Here is a 24,849-nt window from a genome sequence, read left to right as displayed (position 1 = left end):
CAACACATGTTTGTGCCTTTTGTTTTATAACACGTTTGCTCTATTTGGTTTAATTCCTCCTTTCTCAAGCAAATTATTTTTATATTTATAGTAGAAAGCCCTGAAAACTGTCAATCAGTGACTGATAGCACACTATATATGCATAGTTAACATATGCAGCAAGATGACTCTACTTGTAGAGAATATTAACCCTTATATTTAAGATTATTAGACTCTTCAAATGTAGCTGCTGCACACATAAAATAAGAGGCCTTCTATTTCACTAAGCTATTTCTGGTTTTCCTCAGGCAAACAATACCAGAAACATGCCATTATGTCTAATACCCTTATTGATTTATACATATAAAAATGCTAAAACTAGTTTCAATCACTTTTAAAACAAGCCTTTTTATTAACATGAAAAATGGCTCAAAGCTCGTGCTCACATCTTTCTGTAGTAAAAAGTCTTTGCCTTTTTTTTTTTTGGTAACTTAACTTGAGTCGCTAATATGTTTTGAAATACCATCTGTAAAAAATTTCCACTCTATCCCCCAGTGTGCCTGTCCGGATCTGCCTCTGGCTGTATGCATGCTGCATCACAAAGCATTAGGCTCATTGGAAATTAATGGAGAGGCTGAAATCTGCTTTCAAATGCTTTCTAAAAATCCCCAAAGAAAACAGATCCCCTGTGCAACTTTATTTTTAATGGTGTTGCACTTAAATTTAAGGAGGAGCTGAGCTAAATTCCAAGTGACATGTATTCTGCCTCGTTTTAGGTGATTAAAACAAATGGATTGTTTAGTGATTCTCAAGATTTTGCAAATATCTTTGCCTCTGTTCCAACTGGATTCTTAGCTTGCATCCTTTTAAAGTAAAAACTAGAAAAGAATTGTCTTTTAAAAAAGCCATAAAGGCAGTCTTAGAAAATTCTGCTTTGAGATTGGAGAGCTCTCTGAAGTCAAGTGAAACATAAAAATTGGTGAAACTGATGAAACTATATTAAATAAAGGCCAAACTAAAGGCATTATGTCAATTTGATTTGAAGGTCTTATCAGCAAAATACATTCAGGAAAACACTACCTTTTGTGCAACTTTTTAAAAACTTAATTTTGGGAACTATGTTGTCTGTGAAGAGGAGCATTTCAGCTTTGCCAAAACTAAAATCTCGTATTTCAAACAGGGAAGGTTTGCAAAGAGCCCATCCAGAAAGCCAGAAGATGTTTCCCAGGGTGCATTGACAAAATTGGCTGCTGCCCAGTGTCCCCACTCCTTGCTGCTGCCACCAAGGGTCATTGCTCTCCAGCAAGCCATGTGGAGCCATTCAGCTGCACTTCCAGCAGTGGCTGTTAGCACTTTTCCCATCAAAGAAGTAATTTTCCACTCAAGGTGATGCATCAAGATCCCAAAAAGGGTTCTTTGTGGCGAAGGGATAATTAATCCCAGCATGTCTGCAGGGAGTGAGATGGTAACAGCCCAGATATCCAGGGGTCCATATCTGAGGGCACCACCTCCTCTGAAGCTCCTCTCCCATTGCCTACTGAGCCCGTGCCAGACATAAAGGAAAAGCAGTGGAATTGGTGAAATCAAAGGAATTATTTTCAATAAATAATGCATAAGAGTAAACTCACCCTTTTCCATTTGCACAGAAGAGTTTGCTGTACCTTTGAAGCTATTTGTTATTCAGATAATAATATGTAAATACGGGAAGTTATCCTTGACTATTAAAAATGTACTGCAAGTATTTAACATTAAAAATTCCAGATACTTTTGTTTAATTTTGACTATCTCTCTGCCTCAGCTGGTGTTGCTGGTGCTGGACAGAGGCTGAGTATCAGAGTGTTACCTGGAAATGTAGGGCAATAAAAAAGTTTTCAAGGTAACTGCTGCAGAGCTCTTCATGAATTTCATTAAGGGTTTGCTGTCACGTTGCAGTGTAGTGGTAAGGAGGAGAATAGAGGAATGCAATATTTTTCCACTATCACTTCAGCTAACAATGTTTTTTATGGTCTGGGGAGGATATACAACCACGTTTGGCAAACAATCCCTTCTTTAATAGGCTCCAGTGTATTTCACAGGAGACCAGCTTTAATCTCTGGTCAAATTCAGTTATGCAGCAGAATGTTTCTTTCTACCTATGTACAAATACAGGATAGTTGGAGGAGTAAACCACCAAATGGGAGGTCAGCCATAAACTGGATAAACTCCACCACTGCCTGCCAAAATTGTAGCGAGAAGCTCTTTAATCCTGACTTGTCCCAACTGCTGCAAGGCTGGTTGTAGCCCAGCAAGGTAATGCTCCCCTGGTAATCACAGCACTTTTCTCAGGTGGTGCACAAGCTCATTTGACTAACCAGCAATAGCCTTGAAATGTTTGAACAGTAGTCACGGGCTTCCTCCTACTTTAAATGATCAATTCCTATCAGAGTAAAAACAGAACCAAGTTTATGGTGTGTGGGAGGAATTATGGTTCAAATAGAGCAGTGTTCCAAGAACAAATGCATAAAGAACATTGATTTAGCACTGAAAATGGGAGTATTAAATCCAGGATGTTTAGATGCTTTATATGGGATTGAGCGGAGAGCCTGGTGGCAGCAGCTGAGTGTTCATAAAAAGTCTGAGTCAGGCAGGGAGGACAAAGCAAGGTGCATGTGCTGTGTGTGGGTAGGAAGCTGCCTGACAATCAGATGATGGAGCACATCCAAAGCTCTCCATGAGCTCTAGGTCAGGATCCCACAGGATAAATCATTAGGCCAAATCCTGAAGTGCAGATGGAACTTTACTCTCCCCACATCTTCCCCAGTGATACTTGCAGGGTTGTTCTCTATGCATCACAACTACTCTGTGAAATGTCCTGTTCAAGGAAAGCACCTGAGCTTGCCTTAACTTCACTGAGGTTATTCATACACTTAAAACTAGGAACATATTTAAGTGCTTCTTTGGACTGGAGCCTAATTGCACTTTTATAGCTTTTGTTTAAATTAAAGGCTAGTTAGAGGTGAACAGCACAGTATTCAACAATTTCATGCACTTAGAAGTTAAATGTTAACAACAGTTCCCTTCTAACTATTTATGTTGCTTCAGTTTGTATAACTTGAGAAAACTCTTGTGGTTTTATTTAGCTTTGGTTGCATTTAGAATTGCAAAAAGTTTTTAAAAATCCAGCCACATTTACTGTCTAGCATACAGCCAATACCTAGAGCACGCACTTTATAGCAGCAAAACAGTGCAGTGCATGGGGATTTTTTATATTTATGAGCTCTTATCCTAATTTAAAGAAAAAACAGGTCAACATGTGCTTGCTTTTCACTCAGGTTGACAGAAATTAGGCACACATCCTAGACCAGGCAACAAACTTAAGTAAGGCTGTGAATTTGAGCAGGCCAAGGACACTCAGAGCCTTTTCCTGGCTCTGAGATTTGGCCATTGCAGCACTTCACTGTTCCTGCCCAAACCAACCTGCTGAGAAACTACTCCCCACTTCACTTCATGTTGTCTGGTATCTTTTCTGTCTTGTCCACAGACATTTTAAATTCACATCCTCAGTGTTTGCAGAGTTAAATTAATTTGCCACCACAGAGAAAGGCAGGAGTGAGCACCATCACCTGTGTGCCCAGCAATCCTCCCTTCCTCATCCCTCATCTGCAGACACACACATCCAACCAGATCCTTCCAGGCTCTTTGCTCAGCCCTGCACTCAGGGAAACTTTCCCCCCAGTGCTTCCATGGATTCCCAGCTCTGTCAGGCAAAGGAGGGGAGTGCTCCTCTCTGAGCAAACAAAACACAAATTCCCTGTCTCTTGGTACATGGGTTAATAACTCCAAGGCAATGAGGCAATGGAGTAGCTGGAGGTCAAGCATTTGTTTTCAGGCAGTGTAGAAAGTACAGGAGCAAAGCTTCAATGTCATTTTTATCTTGGGTTTAATGTAAACTTCACCATGACCCTCTGGGAGAGCTGTGTCCCAGTGAAACATCCACAGCAGGGATGAAAGCTTGCTCCAGTCACTGAATGAGACAGCTGCTTGCTTTGTGGATGGAAATAACTAAAATTTATGCCTTTCCTCTGAAATTTTAGGGGTACAGACTAACTTAGCAACAACACCCTAGGGTATTTTAGTGCACTGTTTTAATTATAATTGCTGCTATTAATATTCCACCATTATTCAAGTCTGAAGCAATGTGCCTGCCTGAGAGGTGTGTTTCATTCCACCCCAGAGGCCAGCCCACTGCTGGGGCCTTCAGAAGACAAAATGCATAAATGCAGACTAACAGAAGTCTGGGAGTATAGAATAAATAATATACTCACCCCCTGGAGCAAAGAAGAAAATAAACTAATTAAGGAATTATTTGACAACCTGAAGGCATCTCTCACAGGTAAAATGCAATTCCAGAGGGTTTCTTTTCTAGAAGCTGAGAAACAGGGAGCCTGTGCAGAAGCAATACACAGAGATGATATCTCCAGTAATTTAAAGCTGCCTGGAGCCTCACTGATAAATCCTGACACACCAACACCACCTGAAATTGTGGGTGCACTTAGATCAAGCTCCTTTGGTGCTGCATCCAGCCAGGTGCCTGGGTTGACTGTGGTTTGTTTTTGAGACCACAGCAGAAGGTCCAGAAGCAATGCAACAGAAAACAAGAACATTTCAGAAAGCAGCAGGAACAGAAAATAGAGTCCTCACACTTCAATATCATAAAACTTTCAAACAGCTGAACTGGCAGGTGCTGTTTCAGAGAAACCAAACTTTGGAAAGCATCTAGATCAAGCTAACCAAGACAGGGAGCTAACCTTTTCCAGCCTATATCTGTCAGGTACTTCTGGGTCTGGCTACTTTTAAGAGTCTCTCACTTTTATTAGCACTAAATTCACTCAAAACAGGAGACACAGGCAAAACAAGCACGAACTGACACTATTAAAATGAAACACTGCATCAACCTGGAGTTCACAATTCAGTTTTATTTCAGACAGAAGAGTAAATTGTCTGACATTTTGGCCTGGTCATGTTTTTACCACAAAGACACAAACAACAACAACAACAACTAGAAAACCTTGAGGTTATGTGACCTGAAACCTTGACTTTCCTATGCTATGAAACCTATCCAAATAAAATAGGAATAAAAACTTGCTAATTTTTAAAGCTACATCAGGAAGTCATCTGGAGATAACACCTCACACTGTCAGCAGAACTAAATTTGCATAAGCCTTTTTAAAAAGAAATGAGAAATATTATTTCAAACTGTTAGAACTCCTTCAAAGCCCTACAAAGAGTCTCAGGTATAGTATAACAGAGATACATGCAAGGAAACATAAAAGGAAAAGAAATACCACCCTGAATTCATTGCCTGTCTTGTTCTGTTACTTCTTTTTATCCTGTAATGTGATATCATGGAGTGTAACATAACATGACAGTTCAGAAATTTACAGGAATATCCTTTTCTCCCTGGAAGTGATAGCAGGCAACAACCAGCCACGGGCTCAGGGGAGGGAAATGAAAGAAATTCTCAAATGCCAGCACACAGCTGCAAGTCCTGGCTGGATCTCAGCAGCGCTTCTGCCCTACAGATATGCATTTACCTATGAAAGAGCAGCTCACAGAATTTGTGGACAGCACCCCACCATTGCTCTTCTTTAGGAGGAAATACTCTTTTTACCATGGAAATACTGGGGCTTTCTGGTTTCAAGTTCAAAAAATTACCACAGTCTCTAAAGCATACTTTAAAAGGGAAAAAAACTGTGGTGCTTAAGGTGAATGTGCAGGTCACATGAGACACATTTAGTCTGAGGATTGGTGAGAAAAACTGAGGGATGCAAAGCAGCTTTTTGAGCATTGTTTCTTTTCCTCCCAGCTGACCAGGCTGCCCATCCTGGCAGGTCATTCTTCAGTGAGTGTTGCTAGCACAGAGATCTGGTCCTGTTTCTGCATGCCTCAGAGCATGTAACACTTTGGGCTGGATTCCCCTGCAATCCTGTTTGGGCTGGATTCTCCTGCAATCCTGTTTGGGCTGGATTCTCCTGCAATCCTGTTTAATCTGGCTGCCCATGGCTCCTGAAGGAGGGACTTGCAGAGGACATTACACCCTGCACATGATAGGCAATGCTGCCATGGCATCTCCATCCTCTACACAGGCAGCCAAGTCCGTCACCCCAAATTAGATGTCTAATTTCTAGTCCCTGTTATGCAACCCACCTTAGGTAAACTATTCATGTATTCAAGAGTACATTCTGGTGCAGACAAATTGCAGGGAATGGCTTCCAGCCTCGCTGCATTTAAACACAACATTGCAATCAGTTATTTTTCATACTCCCTAGTTAATCAAATTCAGCCTTCACTAAATCTACATTTATTAGTGCTGACAGTCATGCAGAACTTGTCTTCAACAATTAGTATACACAAAGGCACTGCAAAAATGTAGAACTGAAAAATTACTGCATCTGAACATAAGGTGGCTTTTTGGAAAAGGTTGTTCATTTTTATGGCTCTTTTTAATTTAGCCTTTCTGGTGCTCCTTTCATCCCACGGGTCAGTGTTAATAATCAAGACCTATGTTATACACTTTGCAGTATAATTAAAGTCACTACTTAATTGGAAAGTCTAGCACTAAACAAAAGGGAATCAATAATGAATCTAATGGGAAAAGCCAGAGAAAACATCTATTGAATATCAGAAATAACTGTGAGACACTGCCATGTGTCCAGCACTGCTGCTATGGAGACAGCATGGAGCCTGCTGATGGGGAGGCTCTGCTCATGAGCCATGTCCTGCAAAGAACTCTGGTACTGGCCTCAAAAAGGGGATGGAAGCTTTCTCAATATATTTTTGATTATTATTGGGAAACAGTCACTGTTTTAACCTGTTCCTCAGTCTTCTCATTGGAGTAATTTAACATTGCACAACTAACTAAATATACAAAGACGTAAAGGTGGTCTGGGATTTGGGAGACCAAGGTTTGAGCCCACATTCCACCTAATCCTTCATTATCTGTGCCAGGTGAGCAAAGCTCCAGAAGAATTTGGGAGAAGACCTGAAATATCTTCATAGACAGGGTCAGGTCATGGCTCCAGGCCTCAGCAGCAGAGGGACTGTGCTGATACAGAGCAGTACCTATGGTTTCCTCAGAGTTTTCTTGCCCAGCCAAAGAAAAAGGTGGATTTTTTCCTCTCCTTTGAGGGATTTGCACAGTTCCAGCCTGAGCCCCTTACAGCCAAACAAGAAGCATTTCCCAAAAGGCAGAGACAAGCCTGTGGCATACTCAGGGATACACAAATAAGCACAGCTGGCCCAGGGGCAGCACTGTGAGTGAATTTAGGTTGTCAGCTGATATCCCAAATGAACTGAGTCAGAACTACAACACCAAATGCTGGGGAGGAGCTGGTCAGAGCCCAGCTCACTGCAGAGGAGGAGCACAGGGATTCACTCAGTCCACACCAGCTCCTCCTGCTCCTGGGCAAGGCAAAAATCAGCTGAAATTGGCTGCATCTCTCTGGGGCTGCATCTCCACTTGTTCACACAGCTAATGTGCATGCAGAGGTGCTGTTTGTAGGTGATTCACAGCCCAAGGAAAATGCCCAGCCCATGTAACTTGGCAAAGCTACATAAACTCCCAGAGCATGTGTCTGCATCCCTCTCCTTCACCCTGCTCAAAATCCACATCTGGACATTGATTTGGGATCTAATTAAAACACTTCAGTTAGTTTCATCTCGTACTGAATTTCCCTCCAATAAACAATCTTAATCTGTTGCCCAGAGGTAATTCTGTCTGCTCCATTTTCTCTCTGTTTTTCCTTCTCTCTGCTTCAATTTACGTCATATGTTCAGAGTGGGCAAAAAAAAAAGATTTTTCAGAATTTTAGCATGGTTTTTAGATTGATTGAGAGTGGGTGCAAAAAAAAAGTCAAATGCTTTCCTATGAAAAATAAGCCTAATTGAAATCAAAATATCATGCCTATACTTTGATTGTGAAACACTGTTCTGCTTAAAAAAAATGAAATGCTTAATTTCAATTAATGTTTCATTAAACTGTGACCTGATATTTAATCTGAAAGTATTGGTAGAAGCTAGTAATGGAAAATTCATCATTTCAAGAGTGATTTTTTTAAATGGGAAACTAAAGGTTTCATTGGTCTAAACTCTTTGTTTAAACAAACATTTCACAGAAGATGTTCAGCCTAACACAAAATATTTTTAGGCGTTTTTTTTTTCACTTGTCATTTTCTGCTAATCAGAAATTCTGATTCCTGGAAAGCTCTGAACTTCAAATATTCCTTGTGAAAAGGCCCATTACATTGCACTCTGGTTAACCTGGAAAGGGTCTGTTTTAATTTGCACTTTCTTGTGTCATTTCTCTAAGTGGCTCAAAGAACACCCAGCATCTCCAGAGGATTTGAAAACAGGTCACGAGGCAGAGCAAGCAGCAATGGTGGGAAGAACCAAACAACCCCAGACCCAGCCTTGTCCAGTGCACTGATCCCAAAGCTGATGCTCTGTGAGAGCCATCTGCCTTCATGCCCTGCTCCTGCAGCCACATCCAGCAGAGCATGGGGGTCATCCAAGCACAGCACTGATGACCAAGGCCATCCAAATCCAGCACTGAGCCTCCTCCAGCACAGAGAAACTGCAAACACACCCCTGATGGGGCTGCAGAGAGCTGCTGACTGATGGCTGAAACAGCACAGGGGCTCCCCAGACATCTGCTGCCCAGAGAAAGGGTCCAGGTTGAAGGGGTTGGTTCTGCCTTCACAGAGAGCTGGAGCTCAGTGGCCACTGAGGATCATCTCTGACAGCAGGGCTGCTCCCCAGCTGCTGGCCTCACTGGAGCTGCTGCTATTAAACCTTTGAATGAGCAAATCAGAGGTCTATTTACCCAGCCTGCCCCCTTGGTAACATTATTTGATCAATTCCAGAATTCTTTTTGATAGGTAATTAAAAAAGCTTTTCCTTAGGTATGGAGTGGATTGAACCATTAATTACACTTCACAGCCCTAGAGATGCAATTCTTTTGCAATTGTGAAATGTCTATGGCAAACCACAAAAATGCTTGCCTCCATAAAAGAATTGAATAAATGAAAGCAATTTCCTCAAGACCCAAATTTCTCTGAATTTTATGGCTTAAGACTTGAGTTGCCACAGCATTAATAAGTTTGTTCTTTAGGGCTGAATTTTCTCAATACAAACGTCCACGACTGTAACACAAAGAAAATATCTTCTTTGGCTGATAGAGCCAGCAGACTGAATCCATATATTAATATTATTGTTATCACTGAACTGCCACAATGCACTGTGCATCCAGTTGCTCAAAAAAAGATCAGTTAAATTAAAGATCCTCACCAAGCAGCAACAATTTTGTGTAAAAGCCAATTTAGCCATTATGGAAGCTGCAGGATCATATTAACTTTTCTCAAAAGTATGCATAATGCATGACAGCAAGTGGTTTTGACAAGTGCCTGAGTGTTTGTGTCTGTGTGTGTGGATGTGTCCTGCATGTAAAGAAAACCCTGAAGTAATTTAAGTTACAAAGTCAAGTGATAGAAAGATAGAAAATGCTGGATTTACAGGTGTTGCACCTGTTCAATTCAACCCCTTGCTATCCAGCCTGTGCTTCAAAAAGAGCAGGGGAATTGATGTTATCCTGAGAGACAATGCTTTTGTTTGAAAGCATCTGGTTAGCTGACACTTCCCAATTTTCCAGCATGCTACACTGTAAAACAAACAGCTTTTGTAAGTTTGGGGACCTTTACCCCGTCTTTGAATGACATCCCCTAAGGTTTTGGACATTTCTACTTTCCTTAACTTTGATAGTCAAAATCTACTGTTACATGGGGCTTCAGCACCTCTGCCTTCACTGAGTCTGATCCTTTGTTACTGGAGCAGGAGCTGATGTTTTGGCTAGAGCTGGCAGCAGTGGAGGCTGTTATTTGCCAAAAAGGGCAGGAGGATGAAAACTCTGCCAGACTTTTATAGCCACACAGGGAAACCTGTTCTCCTCTGCCCAGTGCCTGCAGGGGTTTAGGTGGCTGACCCTGGGAAGTGCAAAACCTCCACCAAAATCTCAAAATCAAAATCTCCACCAAAATCTCTGCTCTGTTGCATCAGGTCTGGTTTTGACTGTTCAGTCAAACATTTTCCCATTGAAATTATGGTAAGAGAGGCATGGACAGAGCCCAGCAGATTTTACAGCATTCCCAAGGGCAGGATTCAGGACAATTCTACACCTAGACATATTGGGAGGGATAGCTGCCAGGAATACAAGTTCTTATGCTTTCCTACACACAAGGTTCATTGGCATCAGGAGATTATTTTCACTCAGTGCTCAGGTTTTTTCAATTATGACACTCATTTTATATATGGAAGAACATATATGGAAATTACTCCAATAACACTTCACCATCAAATAACACTTCTCCCAGAGAACCACAGAACAAGCTCTAGCTTAGTTGTGTGCTTGCAAAACAAAAATAACCTGTTCCTTACAAGAAAATGGTCTCTTTCTTCCATCTCATAGAGGAAATAAGATGTGTTAGCGAGGACTAGAAGTCCTGCTAATACTTTACTGCTGTGAAGAAAAATCAGGACATTAAACATTCTGAGCTCCCTGCAACATATTTTCTACAGTGGTATAGACCTTGAAAAACTTCAAATATTATATTATTTATAAAATATAATCTGATAATATAATCTCTAATAGATATTCAAAAATCTCTGATATTGAGAAGAAAAAGCTGGGATATATTTATCATACCATGCTAGAATCAAACTGTAATTTTGTAATTATTGTGTGATCTGTAATCACAAGCAAGAAGTTTACTGCCATTGCCTCTATTTGGCACACAAACAAAATTTGCTGTTGTCTCCTGTACCAACAGAAATCTGTATCCTAAAGAAAAGGTTTCTGAGCTAAAAGGAATAAAAGCAGTGGCAGCAGCAGGTAGGAAAGCAGAACAAAATGTGAGAAAAGCATCTTGAGGGCTGGAGTACCCACCCAGGTTTGAGGCTTTGCTGCAGTGGAAGGACAGGGGGAGGTGATTCCAATTTAGGAGCTTCTTGGTCATGCTGGCTGACTCTGCACCTCTGTAGTGCAACATATTTTTTAATTTGCTGCATGGGGATGAAAATACCTCCTGAAAAGCAATTAAACTGCCAAGTGTTTACGAACCTATGCTTGTAGATGGAATAGAAGGCTTATTCTATCAGAATAAGAGAGTGGACAACGGTGAGAGAGGAGTTCAAATGAAGTAAAATCCAGTATTTCTCATCAAGCTTGGAGTATGATTAAGCTTACAAAGTCCTGAGTTTGCATACTGAAATCATGTTTACTTTCATAAATTGTGCCTGTGCAATGTAGACTTGAGTATAAATTCTTCCCGTTCATATCTTTAATATTGGTTTGTGAAAATACATAGGTTGGATATTTCAAATGGAAGCCAGAATGGGGAGAAAGCAGAGTTTAATACTTTGGGAATGCAAATTCAGATGTTTTTATTCACAGGCTGGACTTGGACTTTGTACATGGCCTTGGACATTGATTCTACCTTGCTCCTCAATTTAAAAATGAAAAGCCCTCTCCTTTAAAAAATGGACACTTCTGGGAATGACATGAATAGAAATCACAAGCAAACTGACAATGGAGAGGGGAGACCACTGGGCAAGTGTGCACACAGAGACATTGGACAAGATTTCAAAGTCTGTCTCAAGCCCATGGAGGTTCAGTTCTCTCCAAAACATAATTAGAGTGTCTCTAAACCAGAGTCAAGCTCAGCCTTGGTACATGTCCTCCTTGTGCTGGGGGCCACAGAGCTGGCTGCAGTTCCAGTGGGGTCCCAAGAAATGGAGCAGAGGGTCAGGATCCCCTCCCTTCCCTGCTGCCCATGGGGAGGGATGAGCCCAGGACACCTTTGGCTTCATGAGCTCCATGTCAGCCAACACCCCTGCTGCTCTCAAACCTTCTATGTGGGCAAAATCTTCTTATGCAAAGACCTTCTACCTTCCCCACACACTCTCACTCATTTTCCATAGCAAATTCAGTCTGAAGGGTTTTCCTGTGACTCATCTAGAGGCGAGTGCATCAATTGCAGCCTCTAGATCTAACTAGAACCACCTCAGGAGTGTCCAAACATGACAAGGGAGGCAGTTCTCCCAGTAACACAGATATTTAATCATCTGGCATGGCCTGATGAGATATCCACAATGAGAATGTCAAAAAGCTCATCTGAGTGACTCATCAAAGCTCCTAAGCAAAACTTGGGAGAGCATAATCTGAAGTGAAACATCCCTGCATTGCAAAGGGTCTCATGCCTCTGACAGCTGCTGAGCTGGATTTGAGCTCTGCAGCCTTTGCTTTTGCATTTCCCAGCAGAACACATCTCATTTATCCTCATCCCCCTGCCCACAGCAGCAAATAACAGCCAGGTCAAACCTCACCAAGCTCCATTTGGGAAACTTCACTTTGACTTTAGGGTCTCTGGGCCTGATCTGATGCACAGCTCCAATATTTGCATAACTACAGACTCCTCTTTCCCCAGCATAATTCCAGGATGGATTTTTATGATACATCAAGAGAGGAGAGATGAGACCATTAAACAAGTCAGAGTACATCAAACGTGGTATCAAGGCAGTAGATTGTCTTCTTTTTGCCTCTTCTGATACCTGGGTTTTAGGTTTTTTTGTAGCAATGGTTTGAGAAAACAAATGCTGAGTCAATACTTCTGGGATCAGTTTAATATGCAACACAGCTAAAGAAATTTGTAGTTAAGCTGAAGTTTTTTTTTGGCAGCTTGAACTACCTAAAATCCTAATTCAATTGCAACCTACTCACAGACCACGGCTGTTTAGCTTGGCTAAACTTTTCTCACCATTTAATAAGATACTTTTTTATTTAACTTTCAGTTCTGCCTAGGAGCCCCAGTGGGTCTTTTAAAACAGAAAATTATTATTAGAAATTAATTAAGTATTCTTTTCAATTCTGTCTCCTGAGAGCAACTAGGCATTGTTGCTGATCTCCTCTGCATTAAGACATTACTGATTGTCATTCATGGGATGATAGTGTGGATGTCTCATCTGGAAAATATATAACTCCATAAATATGAAAGATTTGAAAGTTATTTAATACAAAATATAATAAATCAGTGCAAATAATAAACATGTAATTGCAATGTCAAGCATAGCACAGGCATGTGAAGACTATAAACAGTGGAATAAAAATAGACACACATTCCAAAGACAAAAAAACCTTACTGCAATTACAGGACCCCGATGGATTGCACTTAGTCCATGTTTCAGCACACTGCAAACCCTGACTAAACAATTCTAAGAATATCAAATGCAATTAAAGACAATTGATTTGATAAGCTGGGGTTATTTTTAAGGGACCAGTGACTATAAAGTGTTGCACTGCTCCCCTCCCACTGTACATGACTACAAGAGGCACAGACTAAATCTGCCACCTCTGAAGGCTTTTTCTAAATGAACCAGACCCAAAAAGCACTGATATCCTGATGTAATTTTTGATCTGAGACATTGAGCATGCATATTAATGTACTACTGACAGAATTAGCTATGCATTTAATTTGGCACTTCATGCTTGAGATGGCAGTTGGTTTATTTCATTTTCACTCAGCTCAGGGTATCTGTACAAGTAACTGCTGTCATATTCCAGCCAGAAAGGATGTGAGGGGAAGAATGGCACCATGGCTCAGCAGAACAACAGTCAATCCCTTACTCCAAATAATAAAGCAGAATTCCACTTACTTTTTAGGTCTGTAGTCAGGGATGGACCTGTCCAGTGATATCCTGTCACTGAGTTGGGCATTGTAACCATATTCTTCATACTTAGTCTCTGATTCATGGCTATCATCTCTCAGGGTAGCAGCCATTCCCCCCTGGCCCAAGCCTCCTGGACCTTCAACTAATCCCATGGGCTTTGCCAGACCTAAATGAAACAGATTAAAAAAAAGCAAATTATTAATATAAAGGGTATAGACAGAACCTTTTCTGTGACACAGAATCTTTTCAGATAAATGAGATCTGAACTCCCAGCTCTTAAAACCCTCATGGCTCTGTGGAAATTATGCTCAGCTTCTCAAACCAAAGTCCAAATCAACACATCTCGTAGTATCTCTGCATAATGAGCAAACTATAAAGAATCAATTAGCAGCTTTCACGATTCCTTCTTTTTCCAAAATGGCTAATTATTGTTAAGATAATTAAGAAAAAAATTTTCCCCATTAGAACTGGAGGGTTTCCCCATGTAGCCCATTAAAGCTTCACTCATTTTAAGGGAGAGATGTTGAATTTCTACCCCCTGTGGGTGTGCCAGTTTAACTCCACATCAGTGTCAGTTCTGGTACCTGCTCTGTGACTCCAGGACCACTGCAGCCCTGGTCCAGGTTTGGTTCCTATGGACTGGCCACCAGCTTCTGTTGGGTAGGAAATACAGGATAAATCTGATTTCACTGCCTGAGTCAACAGATGGGTGATTTGGACTCAAATACACACCCTGCCCAGCCTGTTGCCACAAAGATGTGCTAAAAGTATTTTAATGGAGCTGACACTCCACCTGGGAATCACTCCAGATTTCCTCTGCACTTCACATCTGACAAATGAAATATGTAAGATACTCAGCTCTGTAGAGCTCACAGAAGCAGAAAGTTTGGACACTCAGTAAGTGCTGAGAAATCAGCCGATTAACAATGCATTTACAGGTTTCATTCACTGGTCAACTCAAAAATAAAAATAAAACAAAACTAAACCAACATAAAAATGCTTGTATGATCACATCACCAGGAACCTCTTCCATGGCAACAGGCATTTAATTTGGTGCTGAATCCTCATAAATAAGCTCCTCAAATATCCTGTGTTTAATGTCAAAGCTCTCCTTTCCAAAAGGCTGGCTATCAGCAAGTCATTATAAATGACAAAGTTATTTATAATGACCCTGGGAACACCATACAGGAATGTGTGACTCTCCCCCAAATCATTTACAACACCAAGTAAAGCAATTAGAGCTTGACCCACTCAACATTTTTCAAATCAAGACTTTTTCAAGAGGAAAATGACATTATTTCAACTAAATGATTAAAAGAAAGGAAGGAACCGTCAGCATTTGGTAGCAACAAACACACATGGCAGTACAAAGGTGGGACTGCTTCTCCAAGGCCCATTAAGGAGGGCAGTTCAGACCCTTGTGAGGAAATTCTCTTGCACCTCACTGCAGACAGAATTTCCTTACTTGTTACAGCTCCATCACCATCTCTGTTTAATGACAGGACAGCCCAGAGAGACATTGGTTCATTACTGATCTGAAAGGGTAAAATTTTGCATTTTTTCCCTCAGTGCTTATGACAAAATCCCGTTCTGAGATAAAGTGCAACAATACAAACAGTCACAAATTAACATAAAAGGAATTCTGCTACTGAATTTCAGACACTGCTGACAAAAACACATAAATGCTGCAATCATTGGTGAGTCAGGACAGATCTTGCTTGTGTTTGTGTCTTTGATGCCTTCATGCTCCTCATCACCATGCACTGAAACGTGACTAAAACTCAAGACTAGTCTGGATTTCAAACCAGAGAAATTCTTCTAGTTTATTAAGTGAAGCATTTCAATCCATGTTCAATATTCTGAAAATATTTTAGTGAGCTTCATTTTGAAGAAAATGGTAACATTTGTCCTTTTTGTTCCAATTTAGGATGAGAGGCTACTTGGCACATTGACTTTCCTTTGGAAAAATTTGAACAGAGGGCCCTGCATGCCTGGCCTGACAATGATTCCTTGCTTGAGTAATTACAGAAATTACACGTCTGAGACTCCACATCTCTCCCCACTCAAAAGGAAAAGCAGAGCAGCCTAATCTTCCTGCATGAGACAGACTTAGACTCAACAGACACCAGCAGCAGTAATGCTGCAAGCTCTGCCTGACATGCCCAATATATGGAATCTAAAAGGAGCTCAGTTTCTGAGAAAAGTCAGCTGTACCCTCAAAAAAAAGAGTCAAATTAAACACTTTAAAAGTCAAAATCCCGGAAAACTTGACAAAGCCTATGTCCTTGAAAGACCATAATGTGGAAATTCATTTGATGATCATTTGGAATCATCTGGGCTAGGTTCTGATATAACATCAAAGCAAATTGAAGATGACTTCATTAAAATTAACTGACCTGCTTTAATTAAAGGGTCTCCAAGATGTGATGTGCTCATTTGACTTGAAACAACAATCTAATTCCAGTGGTTGAGAACTTTATTCTTCGACCTATATGCTCTTGCAGTTTACGGAACAAAACACTTGAGTCTTCATGGCACAAGTAATGTGAGAATGAAACTCCACCCCACAGGAAGCATCAAGCATTTGGATATTTTACTTCTGAGAGAACTGGTTAGACAGCCTGCCCAGCCATCCATGATGACAATTATGTCATGTACCTTTTTCTAAATCTGATATTCTAGCTCCTTGTGCTGCTGATCTGATCCTGTTGTGGGAAGGAGTCATCATTTGTCCAGCTTCCTCTCAGAGCATATTTCTGTGAGCTTTTTGCTCCAGCTACCACATTGTAGCTTAGTCTGACTGACAGTTATCCCAGAAATGCAGTAACATTGACCAAAATAAAGCAGCAATTAAATAAATGATATCACATTGCTGCCTTCTTCAAAAAGAGCACTAGAGTGTCTCTGGAAGGTCTTAGGAACAATGAATATACTGTATTTTATGTATGGGTATGTGTGTGAGAGGCAGCAATTACAGGCAATGTTCCTCAATGCATGGTTGGTTAGCCAGACCATGCCTCACATATTTCCATTGCATTTTCCATCTCAAAGTTGATTTGCTGTTGCTTCAGCAATTGTCTCCTCAACAGAGGGCTTTCTCCCATCACTTTCTGTGTCACAATGATGACTTGCTAACCCCCAAATCCACAGTTACTGCACTGGTCAGCCTTAAAAAAATTTAAAAAAAGACACAGAAAAGGAGTTTCAGTTCAGCAGCATCTTCACAAAAATAGGTTGGTATCAGGAATTGGGATCAGGGGACAGGTGATGGGATGAGCATCCCCCAGCCTGGCTGAAGCAGAGGCTGTTGGTGAACACCCCCCAGCACATCCTCCAGGCCCTCATCTGAGAGCAATTTTCTGTTTTCTTCTTGTTTTGAAGCTCATTGCATATTTTCATCTTCTTCTCTTACCTTTAGGTTATTCACCCGCAGACCAAATTCTCACCCATTTTTCCACAGCATCAGAGGGCAAGGCACAGAGCCAGAGCCAAGGATTGAGATCATGGGGCCAGCTCTGAAATGGGGATGTGCAGAAAGGGGATGCCCAGTGAGCAGCTATTCTTCAATCTATCCTTTCTTTAAATTTTCTGGACTAAAAATATCTGCAGCTGATACACTGGGAATGGTCATAGACTGTTCCATGCTGCAGATGACAATGAGGTCACAAATAATTAGTGTCTGTCATTCATTTCAAATTTATTGCTCTCACTGCAGAGATTTCTGTGTAGGACAGAAATTGGGAGAATGGAGAGCAGAACAAGCCAGCCTTAGTTCCTTAACCAGATTAATTACTCCACAGGATGCATCATTTTCTAGGAAGAAAAGAGATCTTCTATTTTTCATCATAAACCCTGTCACAATGGGAAAAGTACTAAGGAGATTTATATGAGAAACTATGGCAAAATCTAGATCAGATTATGGCTGTGATTATTTTACTATCATTTTTTTTTCCTTTTTGCAACACAATTACGGGCAGCTGTAAATCAGGTTCAGCCAAGGTTCTCAGACAAAATTAAACTTCTGACAAATCAAAATAAAAATAAGTGATTGAAAATAATAATAGAATGTCATAACACTGAGAGAACTGCTGCAAAATCTGCAAAATGCCCTTGCTGGCCAGTCTCAGCCCCAGCTTGAGAAGGGCTCCAAAATCCAGGCTTCTCAGCTTTATCTACACATACAACCTCTGCATATTTGAATAGCTGCAGAAAAGTATTTCAGTTTCTAGCACCTTCAAAGGAGGGAATAAAGCATTTCCTTCTAAAAAACCTGGCACAGGTCAAAAAACCTGACAGAGTCACCCAGGAATTCTACCTGTGACTCCTGAAACACTTTAACAGGAAACATAAAACTCATCAGCAAAACAGTTGTTTCCTTCTTTCTCCAATTATTATTTCTCAGCTGAAAATATGACTGCATATCATGTAAAGCAATAAAAATCTTTGGATCCTAGCTCAATCAAAAGAAAAAAAAAAGAATCAGGGACAATAGCAACTCCACATAGATTGACAAAGCTGACTTTCAGCATTTCCAGTTACAGCTTTGCAAAGAAAAGAAAATGGTTCAGAGATTCTGGACTAAGTTCAGTAACAGCTTAAACAAGACTCATCTTACAATATCTTTTTAAGCTATTTTTACACAAACCCACCTGTTTAGAGGCAGGAATTAAAGCAGTTGCAACTACTGAACAAGCCCCAATGCTTCCACCTTGAATTACTGTATTGTGCTAATTTTGTGATCTTGTTCTGTTGCAGTTAGAAACCTCAGCTGAAGGTTAGAGCCTCAAAGAATGGCATGGAGTGAAGCACTGATCTTCCTCCTTCAGGAGCTGCATGTCAGAGTGAAGCACAAGAAAAGCAGCTGGTTGGAGGAGGAGGAGGAAAGTGCAATGCAGGTGAGCCATTCAACACTAAGCTAAAGGTCTCAGCTCTCCAGCTGTTTATAACTTCATTTTACTGATGCCTAAAAATAACTATTAGCTGATGATTTCTAAAAGAACACACACCAGAGAAAGGCTCTCTGGTGTAAGCAGCCCCTTTTCTCTCACAGCCCCATAATGGCATAAATTCAGTGAATGCATTGGCAGTTCACTGCACTAATATTAAACCTGAAAAACTAAAAGCATTTTTCTGTTGCAAGCACAAGGATCAACAATATGCAGGAAAAAAAAATCTTATTTGGAACTATTTCACTATTTGACAGAGTTTCAGCCAACTTTGCAAACAGTAGCATGCAGCATGGGGAGTTGCTGGTGTCTAGCTCATGATTCAATCTAAATGTTAAACAGAGCCTGGCCCTTAATTTCTGCATATCCCAACTTTCCATATCCCAGATCAGCTTCTCCCACCATGACCCTGAAGCAAGCCTACATAATATGTCAGATTTGCTGCCCAGAGAACTGATCTGAATTTTGCCCATATCAAAAGGTGCTCACTTTCTGAGCTAGAAGGAATGCTGAATGTGGAGATTTATTTTACATACAGCAACATCCAGCAAATCACATCCCACAGGGATGCAAGCTCCAACTTTTGGAAATTGGAGAACAACAAACAAAACCCCATCTAATTTAAGTGACTCCAGCACTTCCATTTATCTGAAACCCAAAACACAATCTTATTTTTTTATAGTTGTACTCAAGTTTGCTGCATCCTTGCTTGAAAAGTTTACATTCCCTGGTGCCTGGTATCAGCCCCAAGTATCTCTGCAGATATATCAGGGAGAAGACAAACAGCATCCTGCAGCTGATGGCTTGAAAAGGACACAAGTACAGCAACCTGTGAAGCTGAAGCACTTGCTTTGCAACTTTTTGCGTCTAGAAACAGGGGGTGCAGTGGTTTTGTAGCTTAACCTCATCTCCAGACCCCAGTAGAAAGCCTGAGACAGCATTTCTCAGTCTTGGTGCCCAGATGAGAGGCAATGCTATAAAAGACATCCATCTGTGAGCAGGTGAATGATGGGGAAGGGGTGAAGTGATTTGGGAGCTCTGCCTGGAGGGGGGCTGCTCCTTTCCCACCCCCAGCAGCCAGTCAGGCAGAGAGTGCAGAACCAGGAGCCTGGGAAATTATGTGGATTATCTGGAAAGAGGACTAATATCCAACCCCTTGTGTGCTTTGCCATATGTTTCTTCTTCAAAACAGGGACTTTTCCAGGTTGCAGAGAGCACTCTGAGACACAACATGTGCATATCTGTCAAATGCTCAAAATACATTTTATGGAAAATTCCATGAAGGTGCCCGGGGCTGTTCTCAGCAGCTGGGCTGGAAGCTGACCCTTATTCCATCCTACACACTCTGCTCCCACCATATTGATGCTTTAATCCTTAAATCCTACATGCTAACTCCTACCAGGACAGGATTTGGCCAGGAAATTTTTTTTCCTTAGAATTTCCATGGCACGTAGTCCAGACTCAGGATACCACTGCAGCAGGTACTACATGAACCCAAAGACCTCATGTTGTCCTTAAAATCCTAAATCCTACATGCTAACTCCTACCAGGACAGGATTTGGCCAGAACAGTTTTTTCCTTAGAGTTTCCATGGCATGTAGCCCAGACTCAGGACACCACTGCAGCAGATGCTAGATGAGCCCAAAAAGTCAGATCCCACCCCAAAGAACTCACCATCAATACAGGTAAGAACCAGATGCAAGAAAGATAATGAAGAAAGGAGACATGAAGGCAATATAACAAGGTCAAGGTGTTTCTGAAATGATCCTTTTTGTAGAATAGCTTGTGATAAAAGCTCCCTAGTCATTCAGGTAATTTTGAGATGATGAAAGGTGACAGTTCTGTGTCTGTAGAGGGAAGGAGTCCATCTCTGGTAAAGCTGCCCCCTGCCAAATGCAAGACTTAATACTTGGAGGAAGAGAAGAGGAATATCTGAGGAAATAAAAAGGCTGAGGTGTAGAAGACAGGAGTAGCAGGACAAACTGTGTTAGTCATCTTGGCACAACGTGGAGAGGGATCTGGTTCATCAGTGTTGACAAAAGGCCTGCTGGGGACACAAAGGAACAGGATGTCCTTGCAGAGCCATGTTCACCCTGAATCTGCTATTCAGTGGTGCAGCACACACACCACTGCCCTCTTACAGTTGCCTCATCTTTTGTTCCTTGGCTTCACAGAAACTGCAGCACTGCGTAGGCTACTGCCTCTCTAGACACAAAATTCATTAGTGCTTTTTAATTGGAAGAAATACTGTGTTTTTATGTACAGATATCTAATATCAAAAGTAATTGCTTTTATAGAACACTCATTTGGAGCTGGTTACCCCTTGAGATGAGAAAATGTATTCTAATTACAACAGATAATTCAGGAGGAGATAAACAGATTGAGGACTGGAAGGACCAAGAAATAGCAGCTGTACAGTCCATTGGAGATGAAGATAAAAGCTCATTTGTGAGGTAGGACACTGATCCCAAATTTACAGATAATAGGAGAGGTGCCAGAGTTTTGCCAGAAACTTGATATAAACAAAAATGGATTTCCTCCTCAAGCAAGGAAGAGCTGTATAAGGATACATTTTGAGAGGCAAAATAAAAAGCCCCTACCCCAGATGCATAATTTTAAATTATATGTGTGAGACTGATTTTTTTTAAAATTTTCCTTTCAATGATCAAAAAGTTCATTCACAGAGAAAGATCACTTTGTTATCTTTAAATAAATAACAGATGCCACGATTCTTCTAGAAGTTTTTAAATCCCAGCTGACTCGTGGTTTTTGCTGGTGAAACATAAAATGTATTTTTCTCTTCAGGGCTTTGGAGGAAAGCCAGAAAACTCCTCTGGTGATGGCATAAATCTGGAGTTGAGGGGGAGGAGCTGAAATGTTGGTGTATCTGCCTGGCAGCCCACTGATATTAAAAGGAAACAGAATCTGAGTGTCATCAGTTTGGCACCTGTCCTCTGGCAGTGGCCAATACCTGAGGCTTCAGAGGAAATGAAACACAAACGATGAAGCACTTGGCCAATTAAACTCTGCTCAGTCCCTGGAAGCAGAGCTCCCTCTGAACCCCATAGGCAGGTAACTAAAGCCCTGAAGCATAATATTAGATTACCCTCATTATCTTAACTCAGACAGGTAGAAACAGGGCATAAAACTACCCAGTGTCCTTTAAAAGCCCAGCCACTAATATTAGATTCAATGGGCTCCTGCAGCAATGAATTCTCTGCTACTGTCACGGTCAGAGTGTCACCAACTCACATGAAATGGATCATCTGTATCAATATATTAGATTTGCTTTAATTTTTCCAGGGAAACAGAGGTGAAAACTCCTGGGTGAAGTGATCATTAAAACAATAACAGAGCCATTCTAGAGGAAGGGAGAGCGACTTCTCCTTGAAAAGCTCCATGGTCCAAGAGCTAAAACTTTGGGGTTGTTTAATTAGATTCAGGAACAAGCTGGTTCAGCCAAGTTAAAGGGTTTTAATTTCATAAAAGAGAAAAATATCTTGTGAAGAGCAAGGAGTTTGCTTGTGTTAATCAAAGGTAGGGAAGGGAAGCAGTGGACATGGTGGAAAGGGAGGTGTGACCCAAGGTCTGACAGGATGGAGCCACAGCTGGAAAGCTGCTGTTGGATGCAATGACAATTCCTTGACCCTGCAGAGCTGACTGCACACCTCTAATCACTAAAAATACCCCTTTTGACTTCTGGTGCAATTCTAGATGAGAAGTCCCTGACTGCTCTATTCTCAGACCAGTTCCACTACAACAGTCAATCCCACAGGCATAGGTTCCAAAAGGGAAAAAAAAAAAGTCTTTAAACACAAGGGACTAAAAACAACCAAAAACAACTACCTAATTTCAGGTCCTATGCAAGTTCCTACTGTTCTAGACTCCATTGTGCTGATAATAAAGTCCAAACTCACCAAAGGCTCTACCACATCTGACATTGCCCAACCTGCCAAATTACTGCCCAGGGTTCACCCTCAGGTCTCTGTCTCAGAGGGATTTTGTTCAAGGTTAAGGAAGATTCTTCTCTCCTGCTCAAGGGTGTTTGGAGAGCCCTGACAAGGGCCAGACAAGCCCATCTCCTGCAGCATCATTTTGCAATCATGCTCCACATTATTTGCAGACACTCATATGCCTCCCTGCTCATTTACCTAAACAGCCTGCTATTAAATTAAACTAACATAATCACACAGATAGCTTTCCCAACAACAAAGTCATATAGAACACTTTGCTATTTGTATGGCTGAAAAGCTCCTGGTCGTTCAGATCATTTTGCACAGCAGAGGATGGCAGCATTAAACCCAGACATGGGAGCTGCTGGAACTCAGAGTCACGTCGTGCTTGAAAGTGGATCTCCATTTTCCACTCCTGTGAAATTACTCACTGAGTTCACCTCTGGCAATGCAACCACAAAAAGGAGCCAATGTTAACAACCACAGACCTGCTGGCTACAGCCACTGCTCTCCTTCTGTGCTCCAAGAGCCACTGCCTGCTCTTCCTATTGGCATCAGAGAATGAAGTGATCTGAGAAAGTCCCTGGGTTTGTCAGAGCAGGGCTGGTTCTCTGTCTGCTGCCTCTCCATCTCATCATCAGACATTTCTCCTTGGGAATAGATGGGAGAAGACATCAGCTGCTGTTGAGGATGAGAGATTTCAAATACTCCCACAAAATCTCTTGAAAAACAGTTAATTTGGATATTGGTTTTCTCAGGAGCCAGAGAGAGCCTTGATTCCTCCCCTTTCCTTTCAGTGTGGTATTGCCTTAAAAGCTCTGTAAGGGTGACATACTTTTTTTTTTTTGCATCATTGCACATTGGTTTCAAAACATACTCGTTTTCCTGACAGACTGTCTATTTCAGATCTGTAGATCTGTGTATTTTTCTTGACCTGTCTTTGTATTCTTCTTTCTCAGCCACATCTTTGACACCTCTCAGGGAGCTTGGCTTTTGGCTCTCCGCTTTTCCTCCTCTTTCCTGCCTTCACTTTATTTTCACATCTCATGTCAACATACACCACAGCTGTGCCTTGCTTGTCAATGCCAGGCTGCAATGCCTCCTTCCATCAACCTCTTAATATGTGTATGATTTAATTTCCTACCAGCAGGACAAGTCAGCTCAAAAACAAATACAGGACACATTTTAAACAGCAAAAAGACACTCCTGAACCCAGCATCTAAAGAAAAGTGCTTACAAATGAACAAATTATGGCATATTTGAAGCTAAAATGGATGAAGTAAATTATTCTGCAGAGTCCTTCTAATTGATGAGATGAAGTGACAGCCACATTTATAACAGATCTATCTACCAGAGAATGTGCCCTACTAAAGGTCTGAGTCTCTCCTGCTAACAAAGGGGGAATAGAAGGAGATTCCACAGTGCTGAGAATCTTACTTGGATTTGAAGTGCCTTGCTATTGTTAAAGGAAATGTTGAGTCTGGATGTGGTTTTGGCTCTAGAAAGGAAAGCTCTAGAAAGGAAAGCTCTTTCTTTATATTCATAAAAGAAAGCCTATTTAGGAATGAAAGACACGATGTTGCATGGATAGCTTGTAACATAAGATTAATCAGGGATTTATCAAGGACAAATAAAAAGAATTAGGTACCACATTCTCTGGGGGAAGCAAATCAAAGGATGAGATAGCTTTGCAAAAGAAAGGAGAAATGAAGATAAATAGCAATTGCCAATAAATTTGAGAAAATAAAGATGTAATGTTAGGGGGAAAATATTGGCACAATGTTATATTTAAAAGTGGTAATAAAAACATTGTTTACTTTGATTTCTGCCCTTTCTGGTTTATTGTTGATATAAAGATAAATTGACTCAGAGTTCCAGGAGCGGGAAAGCTACAATCTCCTATTACAGGCACTGTAAAAACCAGCTCTCCTATAATAACTGATTCATTATTAACAAGATTGGCTTCATTGCATGTGGGTATTTGTAGGAATTGACTGTGACCCAGGGCTGATTTGGGCCCTGACAAACCCACAGCAGGACCCCTGGGCTTGCCTTGGAGAAGGCAGGATGCATTTGGTAACAATGTGCTGCTTTGATCTACCTACAGAGCACGTTTAAATTACCACACATATATAGAATTCAGATCATATATAAAGACAAGTTTTTGAAGTTGTGAATCAACCTTCTTCAATTTACCTTCCTAATACCACTGACTG

The 24,849-nt window shown here is 41.1% G+C and overlaps 1 protein-coding gene across 1 annotated transcript in view; it reads right to left on the bottom strand.

Annotated features, from left to right (window-relative positions):
* GALNT9 (polypeptide N-acetylgalactosaminyltransferase 9) overlaps window positions 1-24,849 on the bottom strand; it is a 132,310-nt gene that overhangs the window by 93,987 nt on the left and 13,474 nt on the right. The window contains exon 2 of the mRNA XM_066562024.1: window positions 13,720-13,900. Within this exon, the coding sequence (XP_066418121.1) occupies window positions 13,720-13,900 (181 nt within the window). The remainder of the gene's footprint in view (window positions 1-13,719; window positions 13,901-24,849) is intronic.

The sequence above is a fragment of the Molothrus aeneus genome, chromosome 18 (assembly GCF_037042795.1).
Source record: "Molothrus aeneus isolate 106 chromosome 18, BPBGC_Maene_1.0, whole genome shotgun sequence".
NCBI lineage: Eukaryota > Metazoa > Chordata > Aves > Passeriformes > Icteridae > Molothrus > Molothrus aeneus.
The sequence above is the reverse complement of the archived record's forward strand: the minus strand, read 5'-3'. Positions and strand labels throughout refer to the sequence as shown.